The sequence below is a fragment of the Centruroides sculpturatus genome, unplaced genomic scaffold (assembly GCF_000671375.1).
Source record: "Centruroides sculpturatus isolate CEXI.00-Female unplaced genomic scaffold, Cexi_2.0 scaffold482, whole genome shotgun sequence".
NCBI classification, from domain to species: Eukaryota; Metazoa; Arthropoda; class Arachnida; order Scorpiones; family Buthidae; genus Centruroides; species Centruroides sculpturatus.
The window spans coordinates 254,739-274,486 of NW_019384808.1; the positions used below are offsets into that span (position 1 = coordinate 254,739).

The 19,748-nt window shown below is 30.6% G+C and overlaps 3 protein-coding genes across 3 annotated transcripts; all 3 read left to right on the top strand.

The window, feature by feature from the left end:
• The first annotated feature begins 667 nt into the window (after positions 1-667).
• On the top strand, positions 668-14,542 carry LOC111629745 (patched domain-containing protein 1-like). The gene is made up of 5 exons (XM_023373651.1): positions 668-706; positions 1,238-1,753; positions 4,436-4,917; positions 9,368-10,258; positions 14,172-14,542. The coding sequence occupies exons 2-5, from the start codon at positions 1,239-1,241 to the stop codon at positions 14,540-14,542; spliced, it is 2,259 nt and encodes a 752-aa protein (XP_023229419.1). The 5' UTR covers positions 668-706; position 1,238.
• Positions 14,543-14,664: 122 nt separating this feature from the next.
• On the top strand, positions 14,665-16,896 carry LOC111629746 (patched domain-containing protein 3-like). The gene has a single exon (XM_023373652.1). It carries the CDS (start codon positions 14,665-14,667, stop codon positions 15,793-15,795), a length of 1,131 nt encoding a protein of 376 aa, XP_023229420.1. The 3' UTR covers positions 15,796-16,896.
• A 1,499-nt stretch (positions 16,897-18,395) lies between these two features.
• On the top strand, positions 18,396-18,914 carry LOC111629748. The gene has a single exon (XM_023373653.1). It carries the CDS (start codon positions 18,396-18,398, stop codon positions 18,912-18,914), a length of 519 nt encoding a protein of 172 aa, XP_023229421.1.
• Positions 18,915-19,748: the final 834 nt, after the last annotated feature.

Sequence of the window (19,748 nt, forward strand, 5' to 3'; positions counted from 1 at the left end):
TCGCTTGTATTTGGGATTTTACACAATCTACAATGATCATTCAAAGAAAATATTTTTAAAGTATACAAAACGGAAAAGATGCAAACTAATAGTCCCTATCAGAAGTTAAGTTTATTATGTCACATCTGACCTCTTTATGTAGCGTCTCAATATTCATCGAGTGACTGCGTCTAGTGTTTTTCTTCCTGCTATAACGTAACATTCGACAAAAAAGTAAAAATGTATAGCAAATATATTGACAGACGTATTACAAATTTACTAAGAAGTTTTGATTTGCATTCTTGGTCATAATTGATATCGCTAAATGTTTATGCGCTGAACTTGAGACAGTCGTTTGAACACTGGGACTAATATCGATATTCACATTAACATTAATTTTAGTTAACTGTTTCAAACATGAACGTGGTTAAACAGGGCTTATTTGAATCGATTCGAACCGTTTCTATTAAGTAGACATCTGGAATTTTCAGTTTACATTATGTAGATTTAATATTACGATTTTCGAATAAAGATTTACGATTTACGATAAAAAGGATTGGCTTTTAAAAGTTTATACACAATCATAAACAAGAGATTAAACTTTAGACGTTAAACTTTGATTAAATCTTATCTTTGGATGTGTATAATGAATAACTATTAATTTTCTTTAAGCTGTACAGACAGAAAGTCGAAGAAATGTATGTAAATTTATTATTCAATATTCAACGTAAGTAAATATATTTAATAATATTTTATTTATTCTTTTATATTTTATAGACTAAAACTAACTTTTTATTAATAAGTTCACTTTGCAATCAATAGATATTACAATTTAAACTAAATTTTATGTGTAAAAATACAGATTTCTTATAATAAATCTGTCGTTAACATTATGCCTCGTAATATATTTTCTTGTTTAAGAAATTTGTAATGTTATATATATATATATAATAACGATGACTATCTACTTAAAGACACAAAATCGCATTAGATAAAATTAATAATAATAATAATAACACTAATTAATATTTAACAAAACGTTTACAAAGGCGTATTGAATAAATGCATTTTCAAATTAATAGCATTTTTATTACGACATATTAATATTATCTTTATCGAGCATCGACGTTCTATAACCCTTGTACTAAACTTTCGTTACGTCACTATTTATTTTATTCTATTATTTAATTTAAAAAAAAACAATTTCTTTTTATAGAAATCTATTTCTTGAAGTTTTTCACTTATCTTACGATTTTAGAATGAAAATGGAGCATAGAAATATAAGAAGGATTGTTTCTACAACATTATCTCGTATTGGATTTCATGTCGGTTGTTATCCTCAAATATATGTTGCAGTTTCTTTTATAACGTCACTCGTTTTAGCAACCGGACTGTTAAATATTCCGCTACAGAAGGATGTAGAATATCTTTACATTCCATCCAATGCAAAAAGCATGATCGACAGAGCTGCTATTGAATCGATTTTTCCAACCAACATGTCACAGTGCGATTATAGAAGAACAACAAGGTTTGAAGCATTCGCAACAACACTAGTTACGCCTGGAAACGGAACTTCTGTATTGGAGGAATCAATAATCGAAGATGTCATCAAACTTGACGAAATTATTCAAAATGTCACCATACTTTGGAATAACACATTCATACGTTACTCAGATTTGTGTTGTAAGATGGACGGGAATATTTGCCATAAAAATTTTGCTTTGACTTTGAAAGGAAAAACAAATGATATCAAGAAAGCAAAATACGACATCAAGTAAGTTCTTATTTATCTTATGGAATTTTGCTATTTTAAACGGTCTAAAATAAACATTGTAGTCGTTGTAAATTGGGTTGATAATTCACGGTGTGTCTCCCGTATACATACATTTTTTTGTAAAAATTTCCTAATGTTACAAGCATTTTAATGAAGTAATCTGCAGAAATATTTTAGTCAATGGTCAGTACATTTATTATTGCATTAATATCAATGTATAAATATTAGATTTGTAAGTATAGTTAAGTCACTATGTTTCAGACATAATATCTTCTTGATTATACTCGAATCTATTAGCATCGCGAAAATTTGAATTTTGATTTATGGGTGAAAATCCCATGTGGCAGGCTTTTGGACTGGCATGAATGCATGTTTCTTTGTTTTACCAGAGTCGATATAAGTATTGCTGCTTGCACTATGCTGTTGAGTGCAGTTGTTGTTTCAGGTAGCCGATAGCTGGTGTTACAGTTCCTCTACGGCGAAAAATTGGTTTATCTATTTAATTCCAGGAAGTTTTTCTGGTTCTTTTTACTTCTTTCTGTTGTTCTGTAAAAAGAATTATTTGTAATTATATTTTGAAAGTTTATTTTATGTGTAAAAAAGGAAAAAGTGTATTTGCATTATAAAAATAATTTGATAATTTTAAATTACAGATGAAGATGTGGATAAATCAAAAATAATTTTATTTTCAATTTGGTTTATCCAAATTTTAAATAAAGATCTGTTTAGAACTGTTATATTGCTAAATATTGTAAATGAAAGTTTTGTACATAATGTTATGGTAAAATAAGTACATAAATTTTCATTTTACTGTTATATTTTATTACATATCTATGGCAATATAATTAGAAAAACTATAGCTCATACTCTGATACATTTAAATAACCATAGAAAGTTAATCCAGAGAAAGTTAATAAATTATTTAAAAAATAGTTCAACACTACATAAAATGTGCTATACAATTTTACTTGATTCACAATAGTACATAGTATTTCAATTCAAATAGTTTCGTATTTTACAGTCTAATAACTTTAAAGTATAAAATCGTGAAAGTGACAGTTTCATAATAGTATCATTCCATTTATGAACTCCCAACAATGTGAAAGGAGCAACTTTTGCTGTTATTACTTGGCTAAATAATTTTAATTTTTCTCTTGTTAGTTTTATTTAATCGATATTCAATAACGATTTGGAATGGCTATTGTAAATGATATTTAGTGTTTTATGCCAAATCGTGAAAGGTCACTTTTTGTTCTCCTCAAGAAAACAAAAATATCATCAAGTCAATTAGGATAAATTATCATCTTCGTAAAAAATTCATAATGCATCGATTCCAAGTGAGCGTAATCTATTTTCATAAATAATTACAGATGGAAGACTTAAAGCAAAACGGAGGCAAAACAAATCATCTCTTGAGAATCAGTTAAAATTATAAAATGTTACAAGTATTGTTGGTTTTTTCATTTTTTACTTTAATTTAATCACTTACCGAAAATAAATCAAGCAATCACAATCTGTCATTTCATTTAAATTCATACTTAGTTTTGTCACAGGTATAGCTTTAATTATATGATATAATAAAATGGCTTCTTCATCAGTAGATTACTAATAAAATTTTAATTAAGCGCTTACTTTGCGAAAACTACAGAAAAAAAAGTAAACATAGAGTTTCTATGGTCACTTCACATCACTTTAAAAAATATTCAATAATTAAATAATTTCTGAATTAAAATCATTTATTTTTAACAATATTATTCATAAATGTTTAAGTCAGTGGCGTAGCGTAGTGGGAGCTGTAGGGGCGGCCCGCTCCGGGCGGCACTTTTTAGGGAACTGAAAAATTTCACAATAAATAATAATAATATCTTGAAAAATTTCAACCATTTTATCCCATATTTTCGTCGCACCTACGATTCGGACCGACTGAAATGAGCACGGAATAGTCCGGGAATTGACTCATCGTCCGAGTGAACTATTAATTTCACTCTGGGATGTCCGGGTGAACTATTAATTTCACTCTGGGATGTCCGGGTGAACTATTAATTTCACTCGGCCTGTCGAATTTTTGTTTTGTTTATTCAATGAGGCTATTTTAAACAGGTGGCTACTCTGGTACACTGGCAAGGAAATTTTCATTACTTGTTCTGTTACGAAACTGAATTTTGGTCTTTTAAATTGAGATACCTAAATAACAAGACGACGAAATTTTCTTCCGCCCCGGGCAGCTGATACCCACGCTACTCTGCTAGTTTAAGTAATCATTATTTTATTAATAAAACGCGTCATAACTTTAACCCCAATCGCATAAAAATGACATAAAAATGAAGAAGTTTAAGCCGATCTTCTACTCATCAAGCTGGACGTACCAAATGCCATTGTCAACCTTTCACACTGGCAAGATGGCGGCGCTCGACAACCGACGTTCACGTCTTCGCGATGAAACCGTCGGCCGTAACCTCTCTACTAACTGTTTTCCAACTGTCTAAGTGTTAATTTTTATCTTAGTGATAAAAATTAATTAACACGTAAGTATGGCACAGTGAGTAAAATAATTTAAATATTAGAATAACATGTATACTTATAACTTTAAATTATAATTTCATTCAATTCCTATGTTATTAAAATGTATTTGTATGTGTTTGTAATTAAAATTTTTAAAATATTTTTACAAACTTATTACAGATATCCAGTTGACATCTTCCAGGACACATTAATAATGTCTGCTGTTGAATTCGGAGGAGTGACTTTAAATGAGAAAAACATGATTCGAGATTCTAAGGCAATTAGATTGGTTTATGCATTGGACCGCACCACTAAAGAGAAGACGCAAATGGCACTGAAATGGGAACAGACGTGTTTAGATGCATTATCAAACATTAAATTAAACAATATTAAAATATCTAAAATGTTCAGTCATTCTGTTAATAATGAAATTAACCGGATTGGTGAAAGTGGATTGCCTCTTATTTTGATTATTGCTCCAATTATGCTGGTATTTTCAGCAGTTTCTTGCATGTCAACTGATTCACTCAGTAGCAAACCGTGGTTGGGTATTGCTGGATGCGTATCACCATCCTTAGCAACAGTTGCAGCATTTGGTCTACTGTGTTACTGTAGAATAGATTACACATCAACTAATGTATTAATCTTATTTCTGATTTCAGGTATGTGTTAATAAATTTCTATCTAAAAAATGAACATCAGATACTGAAAAATAATTATTTTTATATTGCAAAGTTTTTTCTTGATAATTTTACATATTGAAATAATCTTATTTAAATTATTTCTATTCAACGCTATCTAAAGAAATATTCAGCTGCCCAAAGAACAAAACCCTGTACTGTAAGGTCTCGTTTTATGCGGTGGATACGTTCTATAGAAAAGCGCATATAAAAAATTCGCATAAAAAAAGACATTACTTGCCGTGAAAAAGTAGGGATACGTTCCGTAATTTTCTAAAATCGCATAAAACCAAAACAACGAGTTAAAATTAACTTAAAACCGCATAAAAAGTTTGCAGAAATTAAAAGAAATAGGCTGCTTAATAAATTACTTCGAATGTCTGAAAGAAATTCATATAAAAGCTTAAAATAAACTTGTATTCAAACTTAATTCAGTTTATTTTATTGGAAAGTAATACAAGGGGAATCCCTGAATTGCAAAAGCTCACTCTAAAAACAAATCACTGACATCTGGATGTGAAGAGTTCCTCGCCCGAGTTAACTCGGGCAGGTTACATAGCGTTACATAAAACACAACCCTTAAGGCCATTTTTGAAATTTTTTTTGAATTTTTGGAATGTTTTTTAAGTCTCCAAATTTTAAAAAATATTTAAAAATATACGGCCAGCTAGTGTTCACCCTACTTTAAACCCTTGTCCTCCCGCGACGTCTATGAGAATGCCCCGGGAAATCCAACTCCAGCTGTGTTCAAGGTCATCTAGATGTGTAAACAATGACTCAGTTAAATTTCACAAAAGGGAAATTTCACAAAGGAAGTTAAACTTTGAAGCTTTTTCTTCATAATTAACGCATTTCGTTTGTTTTTTTTTCAGTTTTAAGTATTTTTTATGTTTAATTACATTTATATCAAAAATTGCTAGGAACTAAAGCGATTAAGGTAGATCTAGCTGTCTTTTACATCCATAAACGTTATATGTCAGTGGAAAAAATGGAGTGAGCTTTGAGCGTTCAACGATTTTTGGAGACTGTCTATACGCGGGTTTCCTAAACAAGCCTATATGTATGTTTGTCCAAGAAATTTTTGGATGAAATACANGGCAAGGAAATTTTCATTACTTGTTCTGTTACGAAACTGAATTTTGGTCTTTTAAATTGAGATACCTAAATAACAAGACGACGAAATTTTCTTCCGCCCCGGGCAGCTGATACCCACGCTACTCTGCTAGTTTAAGTAATCATTATTTTATTAATAAAACGCGTCATAACTTTAACCCCAATCGCATAAAAATGACATAAAAATGAAGAAGTTTAAGCCGATCTTCTACTCATCAAGCTGGACGTACCAAATGCCATTGTCAACCTTTCACACTGGCAAGATGGCGGCGCTCGACAACCGACGTTCACGTCTTCGCGATGAAACCGTCGGCCGTAACCTCTCTACTAACTGTTTTCCAACTGTCTAAGTGTTAATTTTTATCTTAGTGATAAAAATTAATTAACACGTAAGTATGGCACAGTGAGTAAAATAATTTAAATATTAGAATAACATGTATACTTATAACTTTAAATTATAATTTCATTCAATTCCTATGTTATTAAAATGTATTTGTATGTGTTTGTAATTAAAATTTTTAAAATATTTTTACAAACTTATTACAGATATCCAGTTGACATCTTCCAGGACACATTAATAATGTCTGCTGTTGAATTCGGAGGAGTGACTTTAAATGAGAAAAACATGATTCGAGATTCTAAGGCAATTAGATTGATTTATGCATTGGACCGCACCACAAAAGAGAAGACGCAAATGGCACTGAAATGGGAACAGACGTGTTTAGATGCATTATCAAACATTAATTTGAACAATATTAAAATATCTAAAATGTTCAGTCATTCTGTTAATAATGAAATTAACCGGATTGGTGAAAGTGGATTGCCTCTTATTTTGATTATTGCTCCAATTATGCTGGTATTTTCAGCAGTCTCTTGCTTGTCAAAGGATTCACTCAGTAGCAAACCGTGGTTGGGTATTGCCGGTTGCGTATCGCCATTCTTAGCAACTGTCGCAGCATTTGGTCTACTGTGTTACTGCAGAATAGATTACGCATCAATTAATGTAATAATCTTCTTTCTGATTTCAGGCATGTGTTAATGAAATTCGATATAAATAATGAATATCAGATATTTAAAAAAATTATTCTTATATTGCAAAGTTTTTTTCCTGATAACTTTACATATTGAGATGATCGTATTTAAATTATTTCTATTCAACGCTACCTATAGAAATATTCAGCTGCCAAAAGAACAAAACCCTGTGTTGTGTGATGTTTTCAACATGCCGTAAACAATACGGTAATACGTTAGTATCAAAAATTCTCACTATAACGTTTTCGAGCAGCAAACAATTTAAATTTCTGCGATACATTCACACAGTACAGAAATCGTAGCCATGCTGGAGCAATTGCTCATTTTAATGATCAAAACCTCAATGCGATAAATAGTGTATTTAACCTGTCACTGTACTGCTTTGTAATGATTCTCTTACACAGCCTGTTAATAACTTTGCAAGCTACCAAGTTTACAACATACTTTTAAAAAACACACTTCATCAGTGTCTCGGACACGAAGAAATAAGATGTATTCAGATTGATAGAACTTGGTCGTCAAGCGATTGAAAAAGTATAGTAATTAATTTCTTACCAGTGAATATTTGCTATCCAAATTCTTGTATATACCATCCGATATGCAGGTACAGTACTTGCATGCCATATCTTTAAAAGTAACGGGAAAATCATATTGTCACTTTATGCATTTCATGAAGTAAGAATATGGTCGGTCTTAGAGCTATACAGATGTAACAGATGTAAACATTTGAAATGTCTTAGTAGTAACAACGGTTAAAAGTACTCAATAAATGCACAAATTGGTTCTACCATTGGTAATAAGTAATGAGATCTGGAACTGTCTAGTTTTTATAACGTATACATTTGTTTTATAAAAATTATATTCACTGAATAAAAGCCAAAAATTGAGAAGGTGACTATAAATACATATGAATTCTTTGAAATATATTTAAGAAAGGTTAATCTGAAAGCCTAGGAATTTAGAAAAACGAGTAATGTAGCAAAATTATTTGCCAAATTATGTTGATACAAATATTTTAATTAAATTTAGACGTAAAAATAGATACTTGGCGATTAAAAACACTCAATAGACACTCAGGAATAGCTATTTACTTTTAGAAAATATGAATTCATAACGTATACTTAATTTTTGATTTTATTGAAGTCCGTTTGCCTCGAAAAAGTAACAAAGTCCATTCTAGTCATAGTTAATTAAGCTATTCGTTTGCGATCGGGTAATAAAATTAAAATAATTTTATAACGGAAAACTTCCTAAATACGCAATGTCTACTTTCATGCTCCATAATACGAACAAAGAAAAAAGTACCATCAATTTAAGTATGTTCTAATATGTATTCATTTATGAATACATTAACGTAAAAACATGACTCGGAATAACTTGGAAATAAACTATAACTTCTAGAGATTGATTTTACTATTTAAAAATAGCTTTAGCTCGTACTTCACTACATCAAAAATTGTCGATCACTTTTGAACGTAAGGAAATATCTTGAAACTACATTTATGTAGTTTCAAGATAGGTATATTTTCTATATGTAGGTATATTTTCTATATTTGTTAAACACTAAATGTTTGTAAAAAGATCACAGTCACAAAATTACAAATTTCTTATAAGCAAAAAACAATTGCATGCCATGTAACGCAAGTGTCATAATAAGTGAGTTGATATAAACGAGAGAACGAGTCAGAATCTGTAAATAGTACTCCAGGAGTCGCTACTCGCGGTGTGCAAATATGTCCGCTACACTGTAAAATAAGCATATTGTGTATTTCTACATTTTGATATTTGCTCCACACGTATAACTTGTTTCATGGTTTAATATTAAATGTACAGTTGCAATATGATCATTATTTTTATAAAACAGCTTCAAAAGAAGTGAGCGTTTCACCAAAATTATCACATAACAAATAAAAAGAATATTTTATAATTCTGTCAACTTATATTCTCTAAACATAGCTTCAACACATGTCCTTATGCGAAATAAACTTTTCTTTCTTCTTAATGCCAAAACTCAATTGTACTGTATACTACACTCAATTACACATGAAACATAGCTTTAACACGAATTATCACATAAATTAAACGTTTTTCTTTGTTTTCAGTATTAACACTTTTATGATGAAAACGTGCATTGCCATTATATTGCTTTGTCTGAAAGTTCATTTAACATCTAAAGATTTTTCGCTAAAACTTTAAATAGTGATAAATTTAGCGTTTGAAACATTTAAAATAAACTTTATGTATAAATTTTTACAATTCTAATTCGATAATTTTGTGAATATTTCAGGTATTGGTGTGGACGATGCATTTATATTGATAGCAGCGTGGAGAAGAACTGACGTTAACGCTTCTGTACATGACAGAATGAAAAACGCTTATGCCGAAGCTGCAGTGTCCATCACGATTACATCTCTGACAAATTTTCTTGCATTCTGCGTTGGATTTGTAACACCATACAAATGTATCCAAATAATGTGTACATATTCAGTTCTAGCAATAGTCTTTGACTATATTTATCAGTTATTGTTTTTCGGAGGACTCATGGCTCTCGATGGATATAGAGAGAAGAATAAGCTGCATTCCGTTTTTTGCTGGCCGATCAATTGCGTTCATCTAAAACTTGAAGACCGACTACAAGTGATATCAAAACAGAATAACAAAGAAAATGTTTTCATGGTATTCTTCAGTAATGTTTTAGGCGAAATTCTTGGAAAATCAATTAGCAAACTTATTGTGATCATCTTGTTTATAATTTATGTAGGTGTTGCAGTATACTGTATGAAATTCATTCGAGAAGGAGATGATTTTAGTAAACTCTATCCTTACTCTTCTTACGCAACTGAATATCTAAGCCTAGAATATAAATATTTTTTTAATTATAGTCATCAAGTGCAAATAGTCATTAACCAGACATTAGACTATTCCAATGTCACTGTTCAAGATGGCATAGAAGATCTCCTGCAAAGTTTCGAGTCTGCTTCATTTATATCGGATTCGTCGACCACAGAAAGTTGGCTGAGAGAATTTCTGGCATTTACTAAATCTCCAGTCGCGAAGTTTTCGCTTTCTGGTTACAATCTGAGTGATTCCGAAGACTTTTTGAATGCATTTCAAGATATTTTCTTAAAAGTTAAAGTGGCAAATAGGTTTATAAATGATGTTGTCTTTAACGAAGAAGGTGATAAAATTATTGCATCCAGATTTCTCGTTTCGAGTTTTGATGAGGAATCTCGAATTGATGAAAAGTTTTTCTTTGAAAATGTAAGAAAAATTGCCTCCAACAGCAAATTTGAAATTATTGCATACAATTTTAGATTTATCTATTATGAATTGTATATTAATATTCTTTCAAACTGTATAAAAGCTGTCTGTTCTGCGGCCGCGGTAGTAATTGTAGTGTTTCTTTTATTCACTACGAACGTATTGTTTCTTTTGTCTGTTGCCATCACTATTGCGTCTGTTCAGATTGGATTGATTGGATACATATCTTTATGGAACGCAACTGTGAATACTACTACTTTATTAACGTTAGTGATGAGTACGGGATTTTGTGTAGATTATACAGTTCATATGGCTTTCGCATTTGTCAGTTGCGGAAAGAAAACACCGAACGAGAAAATCAAGAATTGTTTATATGCTGCTGGGTATCCAGTAACACAAGCTTGTATATCTACTTTATTGAGTGTTTCAGTGTTATCATTTGGTCCATCAGAATCGTTCGTTGTAGTTTTTAAAATTATAACATTAATGGTTATATTCGCTTCGTTTCATAGTCTTGTTATACTGCCAGTAATACTCAGTCTTTTGGATCTTATCCCTTCTTGTTTAAAAAATTTTACACAAAAGAGTGAATACACAGGAAATTAGCTAACTGAAATTGAAGGTTCAAATCATATGAATAGAAATACTTCATTTATTAAATAACGGTGATTACTTAAATTTGTGTAATTAATAACTTGAAAAATTTCAATATTAAATTTAAAAGACATTTCATGTTTTGATTTATTATGTCTATTGCATTGTATTGGGGTTCGGGGACCGTGATAAAATTATATTATACAAGTATAAGGTAGGGTCCTGCCACGTGGTTTTTTTATCGTACACACCTCCGGGTTAGACTAATAAAAAAAAAAAGACATTTAACGCTGGATGGTAAGCGCCACTCTGAACTCCAGGAATGAGCCTCTCAGGAAGGTAAATCAAAGATAAGTACTGTACAAATAAAAAAGTAAGTTTATCATAGTTAAACGAAACCTTAAAAAATCTGTTTTAGGAAGTTAGCCTACTTCTATCTATAAATGGTTTGGGGTGTCCTAGCAGGAGGCGTGTCCGAATTGAGCGAAAAAACGTACCAAAGAAAGCGTTGTTTTTTCTTTTTTCTTCGCTGTCTCTCTCTGTTCTCTTCACTTTTTCGTGTTCTTTTTTCTTTACTCGGCCCTTCACTCTGTTTTTCACTAGATCCGCCATACAATCACTTTCCCTGTCTCTCTCTGGATTGCTCCGTCCTCTAAGTCCAAATCTCTGTCCGTTGCTAAATTGTTAATTGGTCGACTCCTATCCGGATAGTCAGTTCAGTTCGTCAGTCAGTCCGTCAGTTTTTCGATTTAGTCATTTCTTTGGTTTATTCATCGTTTTTGACCAATGATGCTTTTATTCCGAAAGGAGTTGAAGTAATCTGTAAAAAGCGTGATTAGTAATTTAGCAGTCCTCCCTCTCTCTTCTCAAAGANTAAAAATAATCCGCATAAAAAGAGACCTTACAGTATTGTGTGATGTTTTGAACATGCCGTAAACATTACGGTAAAACGTTAGTATCAAAAATTCTTACTATAACCATTTCGAGCAGCAAACAATTTAATTTTCGGCGATACATTTATACAGTACAGGGATCGTAGCCATACCGGAGCAATTGCTCATTTTAATGATCAAAACCTCAATGCGATAAATTGTGTATTTAACCCGTCACTGTACGGCTTTGCGATGATTCTCTTACACAGCCTGTTAATAACTTTGCAAGCTACCAAGTTTACAACATACTTTCGAAAAACACACTTCGTCAGTGTCTCGGCCACAGAAGAAATAAGATGTATTCAGATTGATAGAACTTGGTCGTCAAGCGATTGAAAAAGTATAGTAATTAATTTCTTACCAGTGAATATTTGCTATCCAAATTCTTGTATATACCATCCGATATGCAGGTACAGTACTTGCATGCCATATTATTAAAAGTAACGCGAAAATCATATTGTCACTTTATGCATTTCATGAAGTAAGAATATGGTCGGTCTCAGAGCTATACAGATGTAATAGATGTAAGTATTTGAAATGTCTTAGTAGTAACAACTGTTAAAAGTACTCAATAAATGTACAAATTGGTTCGCCATTTGTAATAAGTAATGAGATCTGGAACTGTCTAGTTTTTATAACTTATACATTTGTTTTATAAAAATTATATTCACTGAAGAAAAGCCAAAAATTGAGAAGGTGACTCTAAATACATATGAATTCTTTGAAATATATGTAAGAAAGGTTAATTTCAAAGCCTAGGAATTTAGAAAAACGAGTAACGTAGCAAAATCATTTGCCAAATTATGTTGATACAAATATTTTAATTAAATTTAGACGTAAAAATAGATACTTGGCGATTAAAAACACTCAATAGACACTCAGGAATAGCTATTTACTTTTAGAAAATATGAATTCATAACGTATACTTAATTTTTGATTTTATTGAAGTCCGTTTGCCTCGAAAAAGTAACAAAGTCCATTCTAGTCATAGTTAATTAAGCTATTCGTTTGCGATCGAGTAATAAAATGTAAATAATATTGTTACGATAAACTTGCCAAATATGCCACGTCTACTTTCATGCTCCATAATACTAACAAAGGAAAAAGGTGCAATCAATTTAAGTATAATTGAACAGTCGACCCCCTATAAGACGGGTTCCTATAGTTTGGATTCCTATATCACGGCGAAAAAATTGCGACGGTATTCGTGAAAACATGCTAAAAAATACTCCTAAAATTCGGTAAAACGTCATCGCAGACTCGTGTCGCGACAGGATTACACGAACTGTTGAGTTTAAACAAGCAGCGGAGTTCATAAAAACGGGAACGTATCTACCGTGTTATAGGGGGGTCGACTGTATATTCATTTGAGAATAGATTGACGTAAAAAGATTAATGGGAATAACATGAAAATAAACTATGACTCCTAGAGATTGATTTTACTACTTAAAAATCGCTATTATTCACTACATCCAAAATTGTCGATCACTTTTAAATGTAAAGAGTGTATAAGACAAAAGGCATACAATATCATGAAACTTCATAGATGTAGGTATAATCTCCATATTTGTTAAACATTAAATGTTTGTAAAAAGATCACAGTCACAAAATTACAAATTTCTTATAAGCAAAAGATAATTGCACGCAGTATAACGCAAGTGTCATATTAAGCGAGCTAATGTAGACGAGGGAACAAGTCAGAATTTGTAAATAGTACACCAGAAGTCGCAACTCGTGGTGTACAAATATGTCAGCTCTATTGTAAAATAAGCATATTGTGTATTTCTATATTTTGATATTTGCTTCACATGTGTAATTGGTTACATTGTTTAATATTAAATGTACAGTTGCAATATGATCATTATTTTTATGAAACAGCTACAAAAAATGAGAGTTTCATCAAGACTATTAGGCCTATATAACAAATAAAAAAAATATTCAACAATTTTGACAACTTTTATACTCTGAACTTAGCTTGAACACGTGCTTATGCAAAGTAAACTATTATTTTCTTCTTAATGCAAAAACTCAATTGTACTGTACATCACACTCAACTATACATGGAACATAGCTTTAACACGAATTATCACATAAATTAAACGTTTTTCTTTGTTTTCAGTATTAACACTTTTATGATGAAAACGTGCATTGCCATTATATTGCTTTGTCTGAAAGTTCATTTAACATCTAAAGATTTTTCGCTAAAACTTTAAATAGTGATAAATTTATCGTTTGAAACTTATAAAATAGACTTTATGTATAAATTTTTACAATTCTAATTCGATAATTTTGTGAATATTTCAGGTATTGGTGTGGACGATGCATTTATATTGATAGCAGCGTGGAGAAGAACTGACGTTAACGCTTCTGTACATGACAGAATGAAAAACGCTTATGCCGAAGCTGCAGTGTCCATCACGATTACATCTCTGACAAATTTTCTTGCATTCTGCGTTGGATTTGTAACACCATACAAATGTATTCATATATTCAGCGCGTACGCCGCTTTAGCAATAGTCTTTGACTATATTTATCAGTTATTGTTTTTCGGAGGACTCATGGCTCTCGATGGATACAGAGAGAAGAATAAGCTGCATTCCGCTTTTTGCTGGCCGATCAATCGCACTCATCTAAAACTTGAAAAACCGACTACAAGTGATATCAAAACAGAATAACAAAGAAAATGTTTTCATGGTATTCTTTAGTAATGTTTTAGGCGAAATGCTCGGAAAATCAATTAGCAAACTTATTGTAATCATCTTGTTTATAATTTATGTAAGCTGTTGCAGTATACTGTATGAAATTCATTCGAGAAGGAGATGATTTTAGTAAACTCTATCCTTACTCTTCTTACGCAACTGAATATCTAAACCTAGAATACAAATATTTTTTTAATTATAGTCATCAAGTGCAAATAGTCATTAACCAGACATTAGACTATTCCAATGTCACTGTTCAAGATGGCATAGAAGATCTCCTGCAAAGTTTCGAGTCTGCTTCATTTATATCGGATTCGTCGACCACAGAAAGTTGGCTGAGAGAATTTCTGGCATTTACTAAATCTCCAGTCGCGAAGTTTTCGCTTTCTGGTTACAATCTGAATGATTCCGAAGACTTTCTGAAGGCATTTAAAAATATTTTCTTAAAAGTTAAAATGGCAAATAGGTTTATAAATGATGTTGTCTTTAACGAAGAAGGTGATAAAATCATTGCATCCAGATATCTCGTTTCGAGTTATGACGAAAAAACTCGAATCGATGAAAAGTTTTTCTTTGAAAATGTAAGAAAAATTGCCTCCAACAGCAAATTTGAAATTATTGCATACAATTTTAGATTTATCTATTATGAATTGTATATTAATATTCTTTCAAACTGTATAAAAGCTGTCTGTTCTGCGGCCGCGGTAGTAATTGTAGTGTTTCTTTTATTTACTCCGAACGTATTGTTTCTTTTGTCTGTTGCCGTCACTATTGCTTCTATTCAGATTGGATTGATTGGATACATATCTTTATGGAACTCAACTGTGAATACTACCACTTTATTAACGTTAGTGATGAGTACGGGATTTTGTGTAGATTATACGGTTCATATGGCTTTCGCATTTGTCAGTTGCAGAAAGAAAACCCCGAACGAGAAAATCAAGAATTGTTTATATGCTGCTGGGTATCCAGTAACACAAGCTTGTTTATCTACTTTATTGAGTGTTTCAGTGTTATCATTTGGTCCATCAGAATCGTTCGTTGTAGTTTTTAAAATTATAACATTAATGGTTATATTCGCTTCGTTTCATAGTCTTGTTATATTGCCAGTAATACTGAGTGTTTTGGATCTTATCCCTTCTTGTTTAAAAAGTTCTACACAAAAAATTGAATACACAGAAAATGAACAAAATAAAATTGAAGGTTTGAATCCTAACAATATTGAATAATGCTGATTATTTACATCTATGTTAAAAAAATATGAAAAATGTCAATTTCTAGTTTTAAGAATATTTGATACTTCTGTATGTCGTATGTACTGAATTGCGTCAGATTGAAAGACACCAGAGTACTGTTATTTGAGTACATATTTTTCATTGAATGTGAACAGAATAAATCAGAATATCTTTCACTTACGTGTGTAAACAAAATTTATGTTAAATTTGCCGACATTTTTAATTTGTATGTTGTGCAGTTTTACGTTTACGTTATTCTTAGATATAATTTTAGTTTTTTAAATTTCCTTAAGGTTTTTTAAATATTTCGTTAACGAGTTACGAATAATTATAGTGCTAAATTACAATTTTGCTCTATAGGCTATATAAATTCAATGATATATAATTCATAACATTTATTTCAGTTGTTAAAACAGCTTTAAATTTATGTGAAAACAAACATATGGTTAAGTTCGAAACATTTTTATTTTCTATCTACATATTTTTTGAAACTAATTAGTGAAAAGTTCAGGCCGAGACAACTCATAAAATACTTGCCGTATATTTCGAATGTTGTGTTTGCTTCCCCATTTTATCGCATTTTTTATACTATTATTTACTTTGATCCAAAACCATTTTCTTTCTCGTCTTGACATTAAAAAGTTTCTAATATTTAAATGAAGGAAAATACAATCTGATAGTGATAAATTTGAAAAACAAATTGGGGAATTTATAAGGTTAACATTTTTGATAATAAGCAATGTTAAGATTAGAAAACAATTCAAAAAAATTGTTTTCTAAACTAAATTTGTATAATAGTTGTTAATCTAATTCATGAATACATTCGTAAGCGTAAAATAAACGAAACTGATGTATAATTGACTTATCAATGTCAGTTTGTTCTGCAATGAAATAAAATAAAAATATATATACTGATGGAGCTCTAATATTATGTATTACTTATCCGGTATCGATAGAGTTATGTACTCGTTGACTACGATTAGAATATGCAAAAAAATTACATCATGTATTACTACATATTTGCTATAGGTATTATATACAACTTATTATGTATATAAATTTTAAACATAAAGAAGTATATGTATTTCTTGTAATAAAAAGACAGTAAAAGTTGGTAATGCATCGTTTTCATTTGTATCTTAATCGAATTGTGATCGCTCTTGTTAATTTTTAATTATTTTTACATTTCTTCACGTTGACATCGCCGTGATTTAGAATATAAACACATATCATATTGTCTTGTTTCTTTGAAATCAAAATAACAATAACAACTTTAAAACGTACGTTTTAATTTTATGTTTGTCCGCAGAATGAAAAATTGTGTACAATCTTTCGTTAATATCTATCTGAGCTGTTTTTTTCATATCATTTTCTATTCACTGACAAAGCACACAATTTGCAGCAATGTTTATCCGATTCACAATAAAAGTTGAAAGTACTTCAGAAATGTACCTATAGTAACGGTCAACAAGGTTTTACCTGAATCTAATTATACTAAGACTTTTCCCGAAATTTTTGCTCGCCACCGATCGACAGAATAAAACTACTGATTACTGGTATTTCAGCGCGAATTTTCTCCTGAACAACAAGCTAACTACGTGCAGTTTTCAGGTTTTCTTCGTATTTCCAATACCTGAATACAACCAGATGAACATAAGTTTTCGTGGGATGCACTCTGTAGTAAATCGCTCTCGTATGAAGTTGGTTTTCCACCATAAAAACCCAAACCAAATTTCGTGAATTTGTCATAAGCAGTGTATCCAAGAGTCTTCATTCATTATTATGTCGCCTGTATTTCAACTTTGACAGAATTAGTTGAAGAAAACTTATTACAATTGATGCCAGATGTCACTGTTACATTGACATCCAGTAGTTTTCATTTTTGATTATACAAATTTAATTTTACGATTTTCGAATACGGTGAAAACGATTGGCTTTTAAAAATTTATACACCAACATAAACAACATATTAAACTTTAAACCTTTAAACTTTTGATTACATCTTATCTGAAGACGTGTATGACGTTTAACTTAAGACGTTCAGTGAACTGAACAGATTGAAAGTAGAACAAATTTATCTGAATTTATGGTTTAATATTAAAACGAAAAACGTAAGTAAATATATTTAATTCAATTTTATTTATTTTATTACATTTCATTAACTAAAATCAATTTTTTTATTGATGCTTACTTTGTTAACAACAGAAATTACAATTTGATTTGAATTTCATTTATATGTGTATTATGTATATATATACATGAAATAACGATAATTTAGTTAGTATCATCTTTTTTGAAATCATAAATCACAATAATGCACTAGAGAATAATGCAGTCTACATTTGGTTATCTGATTATTAATATTTAACAAAATCTTTAAAAAAAGCTTCTTAAATACACATATTTTCAAACTAATAACGTGTTTTAATACAATATATTTATATCGTCTTTATCAAGCATCAACGTTTAATAACCATTGTAAGTCGTTACGTCACTATTTATTTTATAGTATTATTAATTTCAGGAAAGAATTTTTTTTTTATATAGAGATCGATTTCATGAAAAATTTTTATTACTTATTTTACGATTTTAGAATGAAAGTGGAGCATAAAAATATAAGAAGGATTGTCTCTATAGCATTATCTCGAATTGGATATCATATAGGATACTATCCTCAAATATACGTTGCAGCTTTCTTTATAATGTCACTCGTTTTAGGAACCGGACTGTTAAATATTCCACTACAGAAGGATGTAGAATATCTTTATATTCCATCCAATGCAAGAAGCAGGATTGACAGAGCAGCTATTGAATCGATTTTTCCAGTTAACATGTCACAATGTGATTACAGAAGAATATCAAGATTAGATGCAGCCGCAGTAGTAATTGTTACTCCTAAAAACGGAACATCTGTATTGAAGGAATCAATAATTGAAGAAGTCATAAAACTAGACGAAATTATAAGAAACGTCACTATCATTTGGAATAACACATTCCTACGTTACTCGGATTTGTGTTGTAAGACGGAGAGAAATAAATGCCATGAAAATTTTGCTTTGACTCTGCAAGGAAAAACAAATAATATCAAGAAAGCCATACATAACATCAAGTAAGTTTTTATATTTCTTATGGAATTTTGCAATTTTAAACTGTCTAAAATGAACACTGTATTCGTTCTAAAATACTAATAGCCCGGGATACTCCCTAAAGGGCGTTCTAGGCATTTCGTAACAGATGACACATATACAAACAGTGGGATCAATGACTTGTATATAGAATGGTTGATGATAATCGGTTTGTTTCCTGTATAAATAATTTGCTTTGTAGAAATTTCTTAATATTGCGTTCACGTAATTCAAGTGACCTACAGCAATTTTTACGTAATGGTGAATACAGTTATTAATGCACTAACGTCAAAGTATATATATTAGATTTGTATCTATAGTTGAGTTACTACGTTTAAGACTTAATATCTTCTTCATTATACTCGTATTTATTAGCATAGCGAAAATTTGTATGTTGATTTCTGGCTGTAAATTTCGAGTGACAAACTATTGGCCAGGGATGAATTCATGTTCATGGTTTTACCTCTATCACTCGTGGGTTCATATATCGTGGAGTGTGGAAAACTATATTAGAAAAACAGTATTCCGTATTAAAAAATACAAAAATCGTATAATAAACGTTATTAATATTGAAGTAAATACATATACTGTATACATTTTTTTATTTAATTTATTATTAAGATATAATTTTCTAACCAACGTTAAATTTCATTATTAATGCAAAGTTTCTTTTCTCGCCTTTTGATTTCTGTCGTTAACACGTGGTCCTTCCTTCTTCACTTTCTCGAAACTTCTGTTGCAGTGTTGCCAGATCTTGAAGCTTCTGTTCTGTTGTTGCCAGATGTTTTTTTATTTTATAATCCACACTTTCACATTAATATA